The sequence below is a fragment of the Chenopodium quinoa genome, unplaced genomic scaffold, assembly GCF_001683475.1.
Source record: "Chenopodium quinoa cultivar QQ74 unplaced genomic scaffold, ASM168347v1, whole genome shotgun sequence".
Classification (NCBI taxonomy): Eukaryota; Viridiplantae; Streptophyta; class Magnoliopsida; order Caryophyllales; family Amaranthaceae; genus Chenopodium; species Chenopodium quinoa.
The window spans coordinates 2,544,094-2,560,586 of record NW_018744151.1 but is presented as its reverse complement, the minus strand read 5'-3'; the positions used below and the strand labels follow the sequence as shown (position 1 = coordinate 2,560,586).

General features: G+C 32.7%; 3 protein-coding genes across 7 annotated transcripts; 2 read left to right on the top strand and 1 right to left on the bottom strand.

Annotated features, from left to right (window-relative positions):
- The first annotated feature begins 390 nt into the window (after positions 1–390).
- On the top strand, positions 391–1,917 carry LOC110693763. The gene is made up of 2 exons (XM_021870934.1): positions 391–1,084; positions 1,314–1,917. The coding sequence occupies exons 1-2, from the start codon at positions 789–791 to the stop codon at positions 1,771–1,773; spliced, it is 756 nt and encodes a 251-aa protein (XP_021726626.1). The 5' UTR covers positions 391–788; the 3' UTR covers positions 1,774–1,917.
- A 2,312-nt stretch (positions 1,918–4,229) lies between these two features.
- Positions 4,230–10,457, top strand: LOC110693570. Of its 4 annotated transcripts, none has more exons than XM_021870700.1 (9): positions 4,230–4,550; positions 6,296–6,428; positions 6,691–7,042; positions 7,161–8,160; positions 8,276–8,769; positions 8,866–9,046; positions 9,275–9,397; positions 9,491–9,628; positions 9,717–10,457. In XM_021870700.1, exons 2-9 carry the CDS (start codon positions 6,341–6,343, stop codon positions 9,816–9,818), a joined length of 2,478 nt encoding a protein of 825 aa, XP_021726392.1. In that variant the 5' UTR covers positions 4,230–4,550; positions 6,296–6,340; the 3' UTR covers positions 9,819–10,457. The 4 variants fall into 4 exon arrangements, 3 of the variants coding, with proteins under 3 accessions (XP_021726392.1, XP_021726391.1, XP_021726394.1); XR_002505613.1 differs by lacking the exon at positions 4,230–4,550 and having other exon boundaries at positions 6,191–6,428; positions 9,717–9,920; positions 10,035–10,457; XM_021870702.1 differs by lacking the exon at positions 4,230–4,550 and having other exon boundaries at positions 6,192–6,428; positions 7,161–7,284; positions 7,492–8,160; positions 9,717–10,456.
- Positions 10,458–11,094: 637 nt separating this feature from the next.
- Positions 11,095–14,365, bottom strand: LOC110693571 (protein FAR-RED IMPAIRED RESPONSE 1-like). Of its 2 annotated transcripts, none has more exons than XM_021870703.1 (2): positions 11,614–12,969; positions 11,095–11,521 (listed from the first exon to the last, which is right to left on the bottom strand). In XM_021870703.1, exons 1-2 carry the CDS (start codon positions 12,910–12,912, stop codon positions 11,504–11,506), a joined length of 1,317 nt encoding a protein of 438 aa, XP_021726395.1. In that variant the 5' UTR covers positions 12,913–12,969; the 3' UTR covers positions 11,095–11,503. The 2 variants fall into 2 exon arrangements, 1 of the variants encoding a protein (XP_021726395.1); XR_002505614.1 differs by lacking the exon at positions 11,614–12,969 and adding an exon at positions 13,764–14,365 and having other exon boundaries at positions 11,344–11,521.
- Between the last annotated feature and the right edge of the window lie 2,128 nt (positions 14,366–16,493).

The window sequence follows — 16,493 nt, the reverse complement described above, 5'->3', positions numbered from 1 at the left end:
AGAGCCTAGCTAAAGGAAGCTCAAATTTGCTTTCATTGCACATAAAAAATACTTTCTGCATCTAGTATTATTCATCAGTTGCCAAGAGCTTATTCTGTATGCTATCAGTCACTTTAGGATACCAATGCAATGTTGCTTTTATCGCTATAAAAGATCAAATAACCAAAATTATTATTACAGGCTATAATTCATTATATTATAAATATATGTACATTATAATTAAACAATGGAAAGGTTAGAATAACATGGAAGTTAAGACTGATATCAAGAATTCCAAGAAAGGAACATCAGTGCACCTAAAGGATCACGAGGAAACAAAAGGCATATTGTCAAAAAAAAAAACTTCACTACACCTTGATTTATCATCCTTATTCTAGTATATGCCACTCTTTCTAAGGTTCTGGTTATTTTGAAATTCACAGCACCAAGAAGTATCAAAGGCTGCAACGAGGAACCGAATATTGGCTACACCAAAAGAAGCAAACATCTCCTACCTATTATTTGCTAATGAAAAGGAAAAGTACACTGAGAAGAAAAAGAGGTTGGGAGAAATTAAGGGAAGTATATATGTCTATATATATAATATAATGGTTTGGGAAAGAAACTCAGGGAGGAGGGGGGGACCAATTCTGAAAGTAAAATAACTGCAAAAAAAGCCACAGGCTATATTGTAATCAATACTTAAACTTTACTTAAGGAATTTTAGTTCATGATTTGTTTATTATCACTCTTAGCAAATTGCGCGAACTTTGGTTTCTTCTACTGGCATAAGTCACAACTCACAAGTAATGTCCTCTGCACTTCATCACATCCAGTTTTTGTTTAAACTTGAACAATTACATAGTTCTTTACAAAAAACAAAAGTTAGAACTAATAGAAAGATTTCTGGTGTGCCGGTATTCAAGCTGCAGGCCTTAAAGAGAAGGGAAGACGGTCCTTTAAAGGGATTAATAAGAAGGTGCATCTCAGCTTATGATAAACACCAGTTTCGAAGTTGTGAACTTGCAGAAAATCATGGTAATAAGTCAGTAAAGGGTGATGAGGCAGAGAAGAAAGAGCTTGTAAATATAGTACAAAACTCTCAGTAAGTTTTTAGACCACAATCACTATAAAATATTTTACATAGATTGCTTGAAATTTTGCTGTAAGAGTTGAATTTTTGGCAGAAGTAATGTCCATGATTCTAGCTTGCATCACTACGAGTTCTAAACATGTGAACGGGGCAGAGCTGCTTATACTATTTTTTAGACAAATTTTACTGCTGCAGAGCTGCTTATACTATTTTTTACTGCTGAAACTGTGTATATATGCAGGTTACAGGACATCAGTGGCGATGACAGTAATGGAAATAGCAGCAGGGGCAATGGCAACAACAATGGAAATGGAGGAAAACACGGGGGTGATGAAGGCCAAGAATGCAATGATCAAGATAAGTTTCCAGGAGTCGAGTGGTGGTTGTGGTGGAAGTGGCAACAAGCCTGCAGTAAAACAGGATATGACAGTACTCGATCCAACATGTGGGCGGTGGATGCAGCAATCCAAGCAGTAGCCAATGAGGTGTTGGAACCAGCAGTTCAAGCTATAGTACTGAAACCAATCAAGCAGCATGTCAATATAGATAGGTTTGTTTTGGTACTAGTGTTTGTAGCCTTGTTGATTTCAACCATACAAATGGTTGCAGGACTTGCAGTAGTGTCTACAACGATTTCATTTGCAGGTCTAGCAGTAATTGCCTTGGCAATTACATGGCGGCCTTGGAAAAAGGAGGGGTAGACTAAGCTAGTATTTCTTATCACAGGTAACTTTGTTGAATATACCATCAAGAAATTGGTGTAAAGTAGAACCTTCATATCCAATGCGAATTATAAATCAGACATTTTGCCTTCTCTATTCGTGATGACGTCTCAATCCGTAAACTTTCATTTGTGCATAACAAACACTATGTTGTCTCATACTCCTTACATTAATATGAACAATCCAAATATTATTGATACAATGCATTTCAATTTTTTAGTGCATCAGTGTATTTTTCATTCACGAAACCATGACTGTTTTTCAAAATTAAAATTAAATACATAAATGGTTTTATTAGAGGGATTTAATTCCCCATATAAACAAATTTTGTTTATCAGGGGGTATAATTGTCTTTTCAAGTACCAGTAGAGGGGTATATACGTCTTTTCATATACTATTTGAGGGGTACATGTGTAATTTCCTCACCAAACAGTAAAAGCAAAAAACAAACAGTAATTGGACTGCTTACCAAAAATACTAAATAAATGACTCTGCTTTTTCAATACCATTTTTGTTTATCTGAAAGATTAACTTGTATTTTCCCGTTTTATTGGTAACGCCTACTCCGTATAATATTTGCAATTAATACTCAACAATCAACACCATTAAGTTTTTTGTGCTACTATGTTATTGGACCACAACCGTTACAAAGTCCTTTTTTTTTAAAAAAAATAATACAAAGTCCATTTACTCCAATTACCATTACCATTATTGTATTAAATAAAAAACTCCAATTACCATTACTAGATTCACTACAATTTTGACTATTGTTGATATAACTGATGACCGAAATAAATGACGGTGAATTAGCCTTGTTATATAAAGCTTAGCCAATTGTCTAGGGTTTATTATTATCAGCCGTATTCACATTTTTTTTAGATCGGTTCATCTACAAACTAAGATGCTACAAAGTAAGATTTTTTCTACTTGTTACCAACTTATGAGAGGTGTCATGATGCACCAATGCAACGTTTGCTTCAGGATTTTGACGGTCTTATTATCGCCTTTTGGATCTTATTATATTGATGCTATTTCAACTTCGACCCTGGTTTCCCTGTCTAAATCATCTATTATTTCACATTCGTTTTGTTCCATGTGTGCACAAGGTATAATTTCATTCCCAACTTATAACCCTACTGTAATGTCCAATTCAGCTATATATATTGTTTCTGTTTTATTATGAAATTTTATGTCTTATAATATTATATTATGTGTTTATATCTATGGAAGACTATTTCATGGCTACAAGAATTGAGTCACTATAATTAGTTTTAATTTTGGCCCTATATTTATTTTTAAATGATCTATCTTATCCATCCATCCATCAAACTGACTTTTATTTTTTAAAATTATAAAAGAAATAAAAAGTATTAACAAAATAAAAAAATAAAAAAAACATAATTATTAATAGCTGTTTTTAAATTTCTGAAAGGAAATAAAAAAAAATAAAAAAATAAAAAAAAATTCACCAGTCTCCTTATTGCCATACCTGCAAGTTCTAAAGTTTGAAACAAGTATATCCTCTTACTTTATAAATTTAAAATTTTTCTAAAATAGAAATGTACCTTTATTTGAAGCTCTCACTTGATTATTCTCTTAATCCATTTTAAGTACTCCGAATATTTTATTATGTGAGGTCCTTGTTGCCTCTAAAAAAAAAAAAAACAGAGGAAATATTAATTAATTTGTAGTCTCAAAAATCAACACTAGAAGTTTTCATACGGAGTACTCCGTATTATCTTAACGATATTGATGAAGACGGTATAATTTGAGATGATGATGGCTTTGTTGATGACTTGCTGTGTGTGTAGGATGCGTACATAACATTAATTATTGATTTCTTGCATCATATGAAGTTCTGAATATCATTATTATTACTGTCTAATGATTCCTGTATATATAATTGCAGATGCTTTTTCCTCCATTTACTTTAATTCAAGTTCAGTTTACTTGTTAATTTGCATTTCTATGCCAAAATTTTAAGATGTTGTCTTAGAGTTTCCCATTATAAAATTTGATCTTAAGGGTATGAATAGCATATGTTTGATATATTTTGCAATGTAAATAGGTTTGGTAGCTTTTTCTGTGTTGGAAATTATTTAGTAAAAGATAGCAAATAGTTTTGTGACCTTTTTTAGTGTTTGGACCAAGTGATTAGGATGACTATAAGTACTATTAGGCATTTGATGACTTAGTTTTGTGACTATAAGTAACTTGTCAAAAATAAAAAAAAAATAAAAAAATATAAGTAGTATTAGTCATGTTTTTTCTAATCTAGTTTATAGTCATGTTAGGGGGGGGGGGGGGGGGGGAGGAAGCAATCTGAATTGATCCAACCCGACCCGAAAGCAATCCGACCCAAAAGGCCGAAACTCAACAATAGAATAAAGAAACCTAAATTAGGATAAGGATATATATATATATATATATATATATAGGATTAGGATCATGTAAAAACAAGTCTTAGGGTGAAAACATGAAAACAATTAATCCCAGCCGTAGATTATAATCTAGCGGATGATATTTAATGTATATATATCCTAATTTTCTCTCTCCTCCCGCGAAAACACTTTCTCTTTCCTCTGTTATTTTCTTCCTCCTCTTCCTTCTCTCTTCACTTTCTCTCTCCTAATTTCTCGACATTAGCGAACTCCTTCAGCAACACCGCTTCAATTACCATCAGCGAACTCCTTCAGCAACACCGCTTCAATTACTTTGATTTTTAGCAATTTCTCAGCTCTACGATCTATTATCAGGTGAGTTCTTTGTGGTAATTTCGCTATTTTTGCACGATTTGAGGTTATTAGGTTTCTGAAATTTTGTTTGCTGGAATTTCATGAGTACTTTTTTGTAGATTCAACCGAAAATTTAATGTCTATTATGTTTTTCGTGTATGATTTTTGTTTAATTTTGTAATTTTGCAAGTTTTTTTATTTTATTTTTTCGATTTGATTTGATTTTTTGAATTTCAACTTAAGTTTCGTTTTAGTAGAAGTATTTTTTAAATGTATTTTGTTTAATTTTTCTTAATTTAAGTAAACTAGGTTTTTATGTGTATTTTTGCTCGAAATTCTGCTTTTGTTGTTGTTCTTCATCTTCTTAGTAACACGATTTTTGTTGAGCATAATTTTGTTTTTGTTGATTTCGAGTTTAGCTGATTTTTGTGGATTTTGATTTCGAATTAATGCTTGTTAGGAATGCGAATAGCTAAAATGCGAATTGTGTGTGTGTGTTTGTGTTTGGAGTAGTTAATTTGAATTTTGAGTAATTTGAAGTGTTTTTAGTGGATTTGTGAGTGAATTCGGGAGAGTTTGGAGTAGTTAATTCGAATTTTGAGTAATTTGAAGTGTTTTTAGTGGATTTGTGAGTGAATTCGGGAGAGTTTGGAGTAGTTAATTCGAATTTTGAGTAATTTGAAATGTTTTTAGTGGATTTGTGAGTGAATTAGTGAGAGTTTGGAGTAGTTAATTCGAATTTTGAGTAATTTGAAGTGTTTTTAGTGGATTTGTGAGTGAATTAGTGAGAGTTTGGAGACATAAATTAGCTACACTGGTTCCTGCTTCCACTTGGTGTCCAACTCGATTTGTATTTTCCCGTGTTCCGTTTGGTGTAGGCAACAGGAATGGTCATCAATCTCTTGCTAATGATGATCTGGAATTGAGACCTGACCAACATGGTGACATGTTTGGAGATGGACTAACTGCCTTGGTTGCATTGGTGTTCCTTGATGCTGTTGTGTTTCTCTCTTACAACCTGTCTTTTCTTATTTGTGATTTGAAGTGGTTTCAGCTGCATCAAATGTCATTAGGTTCCTACATGAATTATTTGCCTTTTGCACTTAGATAAATTTTCTGGTGTTTGTGATATTGATGCAAAGACTCTTTCCACATCAACCGTAGAAAGAAAGAAAGAAAGAAAGAAAGAAAGAACATAAAGTATGAAGAATGCTTCCTGGTTTAAGATACTAACTTTGATTCTATATGTCCGATTTTTGGTGTTGAGCAGATTGCTTAAGCGACTAACCCAGGAGCTACAGACATCTGGGGTGGATTTGTGATAGATTGCTTCTGATCATGCTAAATCGACATCTACATGACTTTCTTGACTGTTGAAAAGTGTACTTCTAGTCTGACATATGTGCATGGTTAATTTGACTCTGTACTGGATTTTGCTTCAAAATTTCTGAATTAGGCCTGTTTTGAACTTGAATCAAGGTAGCCAGAATTCGAGGATTTGGATACCTTAGTTTGATCTGATTTTCACTGCCCTGACCTGACCTGAATTGATTTTTTTATTCGTAAACAAATTGGTTGTCAAAAGACATAAATATGAATATGACCTGAACTGGTTCTAAACCAAACCAAAATAAACTGAATCTTTTTGGAGGGGTGTTGGACTATGTTATTTTTGAAGTTTTGTTTTAAAAAAAAGGTCACTATGCCATAAAAAGAGGCAACTACTTTGGTTTCTTTTGTTTATCTTTTCGTATGTCTTGTTACAGGGTGCAACAAGGATTTTCATTCGATTTGGATTAGATTTTATTCCTATGGTGAGAACTAGAGGTGGTGCTACTTTTAAAAAAAGGAGAGGCCTTCGTAGCTCAACAGGAGGAGTTAAATTGAAAGATACAGGAGGTATGATGAATGTTTGATTTTTGGATTATTAACCTTAATATACTAGTTGCTCTATTATGATAGTCTCCTAATACTATAGAATGTAGGTCCCTATATTAATATAAAAGTTACTATATTATTAGTTCCCTATGTAACTGAAAAAGGTCACTATATCAATGACAATGATTATTATTTTTAAGTTATTAGTTTGCTATATTATAATTGTTTGCTAGATGAAAATGAAGATAATTGTATATATAACTATATGCTTGCGTGTTTTTAGCATGTATCAATCTCGATCATGAAGATGAAGAGCATATTGATGGTGGAAGAAAAATGATCGATGATGATACTAACAGAGATAAAGATGCTTGTATTGAAAAAGGATTGAAAAAGAAAGCTATCACTAAGAAAAAGAAACCTTCTAACATTGAGAATGCTATACCTTTGTCAACTGTGATGGAAGGAAAGAAGGGGAATGAGTCTTCTTCTTCACATGCTATTGTTTTGCCAGCTAAGAAGAGAAAGTTGGATGAAAATGAAGGTCTTAAAGTGAAGAAAGTGAAGGCAAATAAGGATAAGAACATTGTGATTCATAGGCAAGAATCTGCAATCATAGATAGTGATGTACATATGTAAGTGAATATTTGTTTCTTTTTATTGAAGTTTTGTTTAAAAAAAAGGTCACTATGCTATAAAAAGAGGCTACTATTTTGGTTTCTTTTGTTTATCTTTTCGTATGTCTTGTTACAGGGTGCAACGAGGATTTAAAACACGTTGCAGGCCATTTCATTTAGTAGAGATGATTAAAACTTTTTCAGATGATCAAATCAAGGCTGTTAAAGAAATTGGCTTTGGAGGTTTGTTATCTTTGAAGGTGAAACGAACTGCAACTGATATGCTATCATGGTTGGTAGATTGTTTTGATCATGGTAGCTGCATGTTTACTATTGATGGTAAAAAAGATTTTGTTGTGACTGAATTTGATGTGTATGATGTTTTTTGCCTTCCTTGCAAAACATCTAAGAAAGTTGAAGAAATTTCTCGCTGTGCTAATGTCATCAACCCTGATTATGATTTAAAGGTTAAATGGAGGTCTCATTTTGGTCTTATGGGTGAGAATGATCAGATTCCTTTGGGTTTTTTGGAATCTAAGATCCCTTTACTAGTAGATGGCGGGGAAGAATTCAGACAGCTTTTTATCATGCATGCTTTTTCAAGTTTTTTAGCACCTACGTCCAACAGAACTGTGGATTTGAGAATTGTAAAATGTTTGGTTGATGTTAATCAAATAAGAATTTATAATTGGTCAAAATATGTCTTAGATAGACTTTGTGAAGCCGTGAAGAGCTACAAAGAAGGAAATATAGAATGGTTTTGTGGTTGTGTTTTGATGTTAGAGATTATCTATTTTCATCGATTGAGGTTTAGGAATGTTGTGTTAAATTCTACAATACCTTTAATTCAACATTGGACTGATGTGGATATAAGAGATAGAATTAGAAATGAAAAGTTGTCCAAGGGTTTTGGGTGTGGAATTCTTGAGTTTGATACATATCCAGTGAGTGAGAAGTTGCAATTTGAGGATGGACAAGTTGTTTGTAATCAATTCAAGGAAGCTCCTGTGAATCAAACTTCTGGAAAAGAATCTGTTGTTTATGAAGGTGTCCGTAGCAATGTTAAGGGTGTTATTCAGTTTGAGCTACCTGCCAGTTCAATGTCTAATGAGGAAATCCGTTCAATTGCTATTGATGTAAGTATTTTACCCTTTAATTCTGTCTGTCTGTTTGGTTTTTTCTTTTTTTTTTTTTTTTTTTTTTTGTCACAAATTATTTTATTAAATCTAAGTGCTACATTTTTTTTCACAGGAAGTTTATGAGAAGTTTTTGCTCATGAAAAGAGATTTAGAAGTGGTATCTAACTTCTACATGAATGAGTTGAAAGTGTTATTTCAGACTCGTAAATCTAATGATGCTTCAACTTCGACACCTCCAATGTCCCAAACTGATTTATTCTTTATGAATCCTCGTGTTCATGAAATTGTTGATGAGATTGTGTCTCTTGTAAATTGGGTAAGCAAAGTGCCTAATGGTTTGGATGATGATGATATTGATGATAATGGTGCACCTGCAAAAGAGATTAATGTTGTAGTTGGTGAGGTTCCAAGGATAGGTTTTGAGCATGTTTTGAGTAATGGAAAATCTAAATGCTCCCTTGATATGGATGTTAGTCTCTTTGGTGATAAAGTTACATATGTAACTGAATATATGAAGTCAAGTAATAAGGATATGAAGGTTTTGGATGCAGTTGTCCAGGAACTTGTTGACTACTGCATTAGTGATTATCATGGTTTCGATCTCAAGTAAGTCATGTCATTGTTCTTTTTGTTATTTATTTTCAAATTTTAATAATAAGTGACTATGTTAATATACATGTGTCTTTTTATTTCCTTGTACAGTGAGGTGTTGGTATCTTTTGGCAAACCATTTGAGATTACAAGGAATGAATTCCTTTCATTAGGTGCACCGGCTATTGCTATATCTTCTGTTATTATTGATTGTTGGGCTATGTTGCTTAATGAAAACCAGAAGAGTAGTGCACATGGACCTCAAAAACTATATTTTGGTGTTTCTCAAAGTGTAAGTATCTTTCGGCTATTTAGTTACTACATCATTATAATGGTAGTTGTTCATTATAAAAAATTCATAAATTAATTTCACTATGTATTGAAAACAGTCACTATGATTCATAAATTAATTTCACTATGCAATGAAAACAGTCACTATGTAATGCAAGTAATTACATTTAAGAAAAATAACTCTACCTTCTAATTTTTTTAATATTTATTAATGTTTGTTCTTTTTTAGGCTTTTTTACTGAAAGTTGCAAACACAGATAGTAACACACAAGACATTGACAAGCTATTTGACATTTGGTCAAGATGGTTGTTCATTCCTTGCAATGATTTTGATATTGCAAATGTTGAGTTGGTAATACATTGCAAATGTTGACAATCATTTTTCAACTAAGTACTTTTATATTAAGTTTTTCAAGCTTAATAGTTGTTTATTTATTTATTGCAGATATTTGTTCCTATACTCTTGAATGAGCACTTTTTCCTAATTGTTGTGAATTTGAAGGAAGAAAAGCTTCAGTTCATTGATAATATGAGTTATGATACAAAGTACATGAGTGAGGTTGAGAAGTTCTCTGATGTTCTGGTAAAAATATGATATTTTGGATTTTATTTGTATTTTTCTAGTTAGGATATGCTTCATGGAACCTAAAGTATTAATTTATTTTGCCTAGAGTGATATGCTGAGTACTTTTCTTGATCAACGCCTTCCTCAAAGTAATGACTCAGTGAAGAACATGATTGAGTATACTTTGGAGTCACCTTCTGTAAATTGAAAGTCTGGAAAACAGAAGAATAATGATAGTGGCATTTATACTATGGTCAGCATGCTTTACTTTGATGGAGCTGATGTGTTCGACTGCGATGTTTTGAAAACGGTTATCTCGTCTCATTTTTTTTATTTGGCTTTCAATTTTTATTATATTAACTATTTCCTCCATGGAATTTAACTAGCTTTTTTATTCTAATTTTTGCTTAAATTAATATATTAGGTTTCAACTAGACGGACATTGAGAGCTCAGATTGCTGCTACTCTGGTATTATCTGATATGAACATTGTCAGAGATGAAGTTCTTGAAAAGCTATCTGAATTCAGATTAATAAGGAGTCAAGTTGCAAAAGATGTTTTTGATGGGATTAAGAAGAAAACAAAGCAAGGTAAAAAGGAAAAGAAAGTATAGGCAGACTAACGAATATGTGGATGAAGTTTTTTGCTCGGAAGTATTTGTATTTTGCACAGAAGTAGGAAATCTAATGTAATGATGTAGTTTGCATCAACAAATGGATAATCTAACAAAATTGTATAAGTGTTAATATAGAACAATATGATATGATTCCAGTTCATACAAAGCTTTTGAATTGGTGGTATTGGTAGTTCTTTTGATATGTAATCTTTAATTGACATTCAAGAAGTTTAGTGAAATATATATTAGTTATAAATTTGACGCCTATGTTATAAAAAAATGGTACCTATGTTATTTAAAAAGGTTTCTATATGATAAGGTCACTATGTATTTAAAAAGGTATCTATGTTATTTAAAAGGTTTCTATATTATAAGGTCACTATGTATTTAAAATGTTATTAGTTCAATGTGTTATATATAATTAAGTTATAATGCAAAATTATCACCATATTCATTATTATATTTTGTATACATATGTGACAAGTTTTCAAAGGACCTATGATAAATATGTACCTAAAAATGTCTAACTTTTTTTTATCTCTTAAAAAAGAAAAAAAAAACTTGAAAAAGGATATTATATTACTTTTTATAGTCATTATGTAAGTAAAATGGCATTATATGAGGTAAAAATTTCCAATTACTATGCGATGCAAAAGGATCACTATGAGATGCAAGAGCGTTACTATGTGATAAAAAAGATTTCTATAATAATCTGTCTCTATTTAAATAAAAGGTCACTATGTAAGGTAAAAGTGTCGTATTTATATTAATCTATTCTTAAGCTATTCATTTAGTATATCAATTAAAAGAACGAGCCCCTCCTTCCCTAACTTTGTATTGGCTTAATCGATGTGGATTAGAAGAATTGTTAAAATGTGAGTATTTTTTATACGGTTGTTATATCATAATAAAGGTCATTATATCACTAAAAAGGTTATCACGGAATAAGGTGTCAATACGATGAAAAAAAGTCACTATGACGTTAAAAACACATACTATAATATAAATTGAAGTTATCATATGCCAATATGTCACTACATCAAAATAACAATATAAAGGTCAATAAAAAGTTTAACAATAAAAGGTCACCCTATCAATAAAATTTTAACAATAAAAGGTCCCTCTTTAATATATGTGAAACAATAACAATCACTATATCAATAAAAAGGGCACTATAGCACTATGTTCTTTCTTTCCTCTCATCTCCTCTATTTCAGCACTAGGCTGTCAGTAGCCGATGTTGCTTCTTGTAAATATGAAGTGGTTTTGCAGCCTTTCTACTCTTCTTTGAAATCCTGAAATCATGTACACGAACATATATAAAGTGAAAATCTAGTGGGAAGTAAACATAGTACAAAATTTATTTATTTTTTTTCTACAAAAATACCTCATTCAAGTTGGATTTTTTTTGCGGACAATTCCGACTATCATGGTTTGTTCTCTGACCACAAGTTCTACAAAGTCTATCTTTCCTTTGGCTTTCCTCAATAGCTATCTCTTTGTCAGATTTTTTCCTTTTTCCACTACCACTACCTTTGTTGGAAGACTTGTTTGGAGGAAGAATATCAACAACTATGTCATTAGATCCAACAAATAATTCGATGTGTTTATTTTTTGCCTCACGTTTATCAACTGGACTTATAGAATCCAAGTCTTTCATCTCATTTTCAAAAGATATTAGCTTAGACAACAATGACTCTAGGCATTCAACTTTCTCCTCACAAAGACTTACACATGAAAAAAACCTGCACCATAAATCACCAACTAGCTTTTGCTTCTTATCCTTCTCTGCCCCATCAAGCAAGTTGTTTAAGCCAAAAATTGGTTTCTTCATAGCTTCTTTAGTCCAACGATGTAAAACATATTGCCTTGGAATCTCAAATAAGAACTTTCCTTTCATGACAAAGAGAATGTGACGACATAATATTCCAACAGATTCAAACATTTTACAAGAGCATGAAGCATCATTAGAACACAAAACATATGTGACATGATAGCTTTTTTTCCTTGTGTTGTCAACAATTCTATATTGCTCAATCCCTTCTTCTTCTTTGATGGTAACATTACTTATACCACAATTGTACAAAGCATGCTTGAATTCCTTTTGGAATATGTAAAATACATTATGAGTGTAAGCAAATGCAGCATGCTTTTCCAAGTACAGGGGGGTGACAAGTTGGGGATGTGTAGTTTTTGAAGTAGCATTCAACTTGTCTTGTGTGTGCCTTTGAGCATCGATTGCAGATTCATAGCGAAACCACAACTCAACCAATAACAAATGCTGATTGGTGAAATTAGTGAAAAAGCTATTTTCACTCTCTGATCTTTGAGTTGACCTTAAAATCCCACCCATAAAAAGGTCACGAAAGTAGGAAGGAATCCACATATTCCTTATATTATACATATTTTTGAACCAATCTTCATTCACTAAATCAAATTCAGACATCACAGACTGCCAACCAATTTCAAATTCTTCTGGTTCAAGGTCTCTATTCCACACAACAGAGTTTAGTTTATGAAGAAAATCAGTTTCTAAGCATAATTTGGGCCCTACCTTTTGTGGCACTTTTTTCATAATGTGCCACATACAAAACCTATGTTTTGCCTTATCAAGAACTTTTTCAATTGCCACTTTCATCGCAGGGTCTTGATCTGTCATGATACAGGTAGGCTGACAGTTATTCATTGCCTTTAAGAAAGTTTCAAATAACCATTCAAAGGATTCAATATCCTCCTTTGCAAGTAAGCCTGTCCCAAAAGTCACACACTTACCATGGTGATCAACACCCGTAAATGGGGGAAAAACCATAGAGTATTTGTTGGTGTCAAATGTTGTATCAAATGTAATCATATCACAGAACAACGAAAAAAAATTTCTACTAATTGCATCTGCCCAAAATACTCTTGTCAAGCGTTGATGTTCATCCATACAATGCTCAAAGAAAAAGGCACCTTCACTGTTTTCAGCTTTTTCTTTCAAATTGTTTATAAACATCGAAGCATCTTTCTCTTGTATGTAAGCTTTCAAGTCTCGATTAAAGTTCTTGAAATCATTCAATGTTGCACCTATATTATCATAGCTACCAAGATGTTCTTTCATCAACTTATAAGACTTGTTTGGACCAATGTTCAATCTAGAGTTGTCAAAAATGAATTTTTTCTGGCCAAGTTTAAGGTTTCCAACATTTGCCAAAAAATTCATTGTGTTGGGAGAAGCAAGATTGTGGCTATGAGATTCATGAAAGACATAAACCATCCATTTTCCATCTGAACGTTCTCTAAACCCAATCATTGCATTACATCCAACACGATTTATGGTTCTTTTTCTAGCTTTAGGATTTTTATCTTTGTTAGAAACTTTTGCTTTAGTTTCACCATCCTTCGTAAACCCTTGTTTATTACAATGTAAATATTTCAAGTAGACTTTATCACTATCTTTAATTCTCTTTTCAGTACCTAGTCTTACCACAAACCCACCAAATCTAGCATATTGCTTATAAAAATCAACACCTTTAAGTAAGGAATCAAAAAGCATACCAAGTGTAGGCTTTAGTTCAGGGGGACAACACGGTATAAACTCTTTTGTTCCTCTGGGAGTGTAACACACACTTGGGCCCTTTAGTGACGGTAAGTTTTCAGCAACATTGGTAGTTGTAGATGTATTTGAGCAACTACCTTCTTCTGACTCCTCTTGCATTGTCTGCATATAATATCAAATATATGGTTTAAAATGGGTACTATAATAAAATAATCCATTCCATGGTGCAACTAACTGGACACCAACAAAAACAGTCTAAAATATATGGTTATGGTATCATAAAAAAGAGTTACTATATGGTATTAAGCAAGGTGTTAGTCATTTAAGCAAATACACAAACACCTTATGTGCAACAATTTCTCCTAGTGTTTAATATCATATATCCAGGAAAAAAAAACTTTAATATAAAAAAAATATATATATATTGCAAATATTTATACAAAAACGAAAAAAGAGCATATTGTTGATGAGGATTGAAACTACAAGTTGATGAGATTGAAACTAAAAAACAGAGCACTATTATAAAAACAGTCTACAATAATCACATACAAGGAAATAACCTACCATGCGCAATCAAATAGAAATTCAAGAAATTCAGCTTATATACAAGGATTTGATAATGAGATGAAAAGAGGATTTGCTGAGATTTTGCGTTTTTCAGCAAAATTAACAGAGGATTTGCTGAGATTTGCTAAGATTTTGTGTACCTTGTATTTCAACCGTTAGATTATATCATTAATAATCAATGGCTGAGATTTGCTGTTTTTAGTTTTCACCATAAGCCCTGTTTTTAGCGGAACCCTCCCGTATATATATATATATATATATATATATATATATATATGACTATAATATGCACCTTAATAAGCTACAAAGAGTAAATTACAACAAATTCCGCTTTGTTTTTTTTTATGCTAGAGGGAGGTGAAGACCTCAAAAGAGAAAGTACATCAAAACAAAAGCAACAAAAATAAAACTAACTATAGTAGCTATATTGATAGTCCTTGGTAGATCCAAAGCACGAGCATCTTCTTCCAGAATTTGCGGCAAGGCATTTGATGACTATAATTCCAATGCTAAATATGACATTATATGATAGTTGTTGGTCTCATAATATCCATATTGTTCTACGAATATCCACAGTGTTCTACGAACATCCACAGTGTTCTACAGTCTAACAAATTCTTAAAAAAAAACAGGGCTCGGTGGCCCTAATTGTAACGGGAACTCGGTCTCCGTTGGCGAGTACTTCTCCGAGGAACCTGCTCACCATCGACCAGCAATCTTGGATCGCCAGCCCTGGCAAAAATGGCCCCAAGACGTCTCATTTGACTGGTTACATCGCCTTCATCTAGAAGGCATATTTTTTTCTCCAAAAATTTTACCTCAGTATGGTATGACTTGAAATATCTATGTGGGTTAGAACCACGATTATCAACAAATCCAATCTGATGATGAACAACGTCAAGCTTTTCCCCTTCTAAGTTGAACTCGCCTCGTCCAAATTGTTTTAGAACAACATGTGGTAGATGGTGAACCACAAAGTTGTTGCAGAAAATTGGGCCAAGACGAGTGATATATCGCCTGTCCACTTCAAGCGTTGCTGGAAACACCCATTTGTTATAGGGTGTCCAGCAAATATCCTGTCAATAAAACATAACAACAGCAACACAACAATTAGACCCAATTCACAAACCCAACAACATGCATCACTAGTCATAACAAGTTACCACATATCAGTCGTACATGCACTGACAAGAGGGCTAATGGCTAATGTCTAACATCTTTTCAAAAATAGTTATACAAAATACTATCCTTCTATCATTAGACTATTGGAGAGGGGCATAGAAATTCATTTTTCTTCTTAAATTCTTAAACTAGAAGCTTAGACACTTACTGCTCCTTATTCGAAGTTATTAGAATTTGCTTGGTAGTCCTGAAATAACTTTAATTGTAAAGTACTAAAGTAAGTCTCCCGTGACATTCTCATCAGTGTTCATTACTCAATCTCTTTGGCTGACTTCAATTCTTCAATTATGTTTGCTATGCATTCTACTTAAGCTACTGTGACACATTAAAATCGCAGAGAAGCATTAAAGAATCATATATTATGTTTTCCACATTTGACGTTTCTATATATTTCATGGAAGATCATGCCTTAATTATGTTTGCTATGCATTCTACTTAAGCTACAGTGGCACATTAAAATTGCAGAGAAGCATTAAAGAATCATATATTATGTTTTCCACATTTGACGTTTCTATATATTTCTCTTAGTTTCAAATATGAGAATATTTGTTTCTCTAGGAACTCAATGAGAAAAACTGCTGCAGCAGAAGCAGAAACAACAACAAGAAACAGAATATTTACCCCCCTAAAAAAAACAAAAAAAAAAAAAACTATACATATGTACAAGGAAGTTTTGAAAATATACCTCATCTTTGAGATCCTGAAAAGCGAAGTGCATCCTCGTTCGATAACCTTCCCTGTGGTCATTGAAAATGGCGTTATTTGAATGCAACTTTGTCATTATCCATGCCATTGGAAATGGGTGCTGATCCAATGCCCCAGCCTCCAACTCCTACCTAGCATCCTCAATGCGCAAAGAATCCCACAGCTTTGGGATCCATATCAAGAAGAAACACTGTCGGTCATGCAAATTAAAAACGTCATTAAGTTAAGCATCACAACATGTGAAAGTCTAACTGGCTAATACAAGAGGGGGGGTG

Bases quoted from the DNA above. Each gene is read 5' to 3' on its own strand.
- LOC110693571 (XM_021870703.1), bottom strand. From the start codon at position 12,912: ATGAATAACTGTCAGCCTACCTGTATCATGACAGATCAAGACCCTGCG.
- LOC110693763 (XM_021870934.1), top strand. From the start codon at position 789: ATGTCCTCTGCACTTCATCACATCCAGTTTTTGTTTAAACTTGAACAA. The intron at 1,085-1,313 runs GTAAGTTTTTAG...GTATATATGCAG, and splicing joins AATATAGTACAAAACTCTCA to GTTACAGGACATCAGTGGCG.
- LOC110693570 (XM_021870700.1), top strand. From the start codon at position 6,341: ATGGTGAGAACTAGAGGTGGTGCTACTTTTAAAAAAAGGAGAGGCCTT. The intron at 6,429-6,690 runs GTATGATGAATG...GCGTGTTTTTAG, and splicing joins TAAATTGAAAGATACAGGAG to CATGTATCAATCTCGATCAT. The intron at 8,161-8,275 runs GTAAGTATTTTA...TTTTTTTCACAG, and splicing joins TCCGTTCAATTGCTATTGAT to GAAGTTTATGAGAAGTTTTT.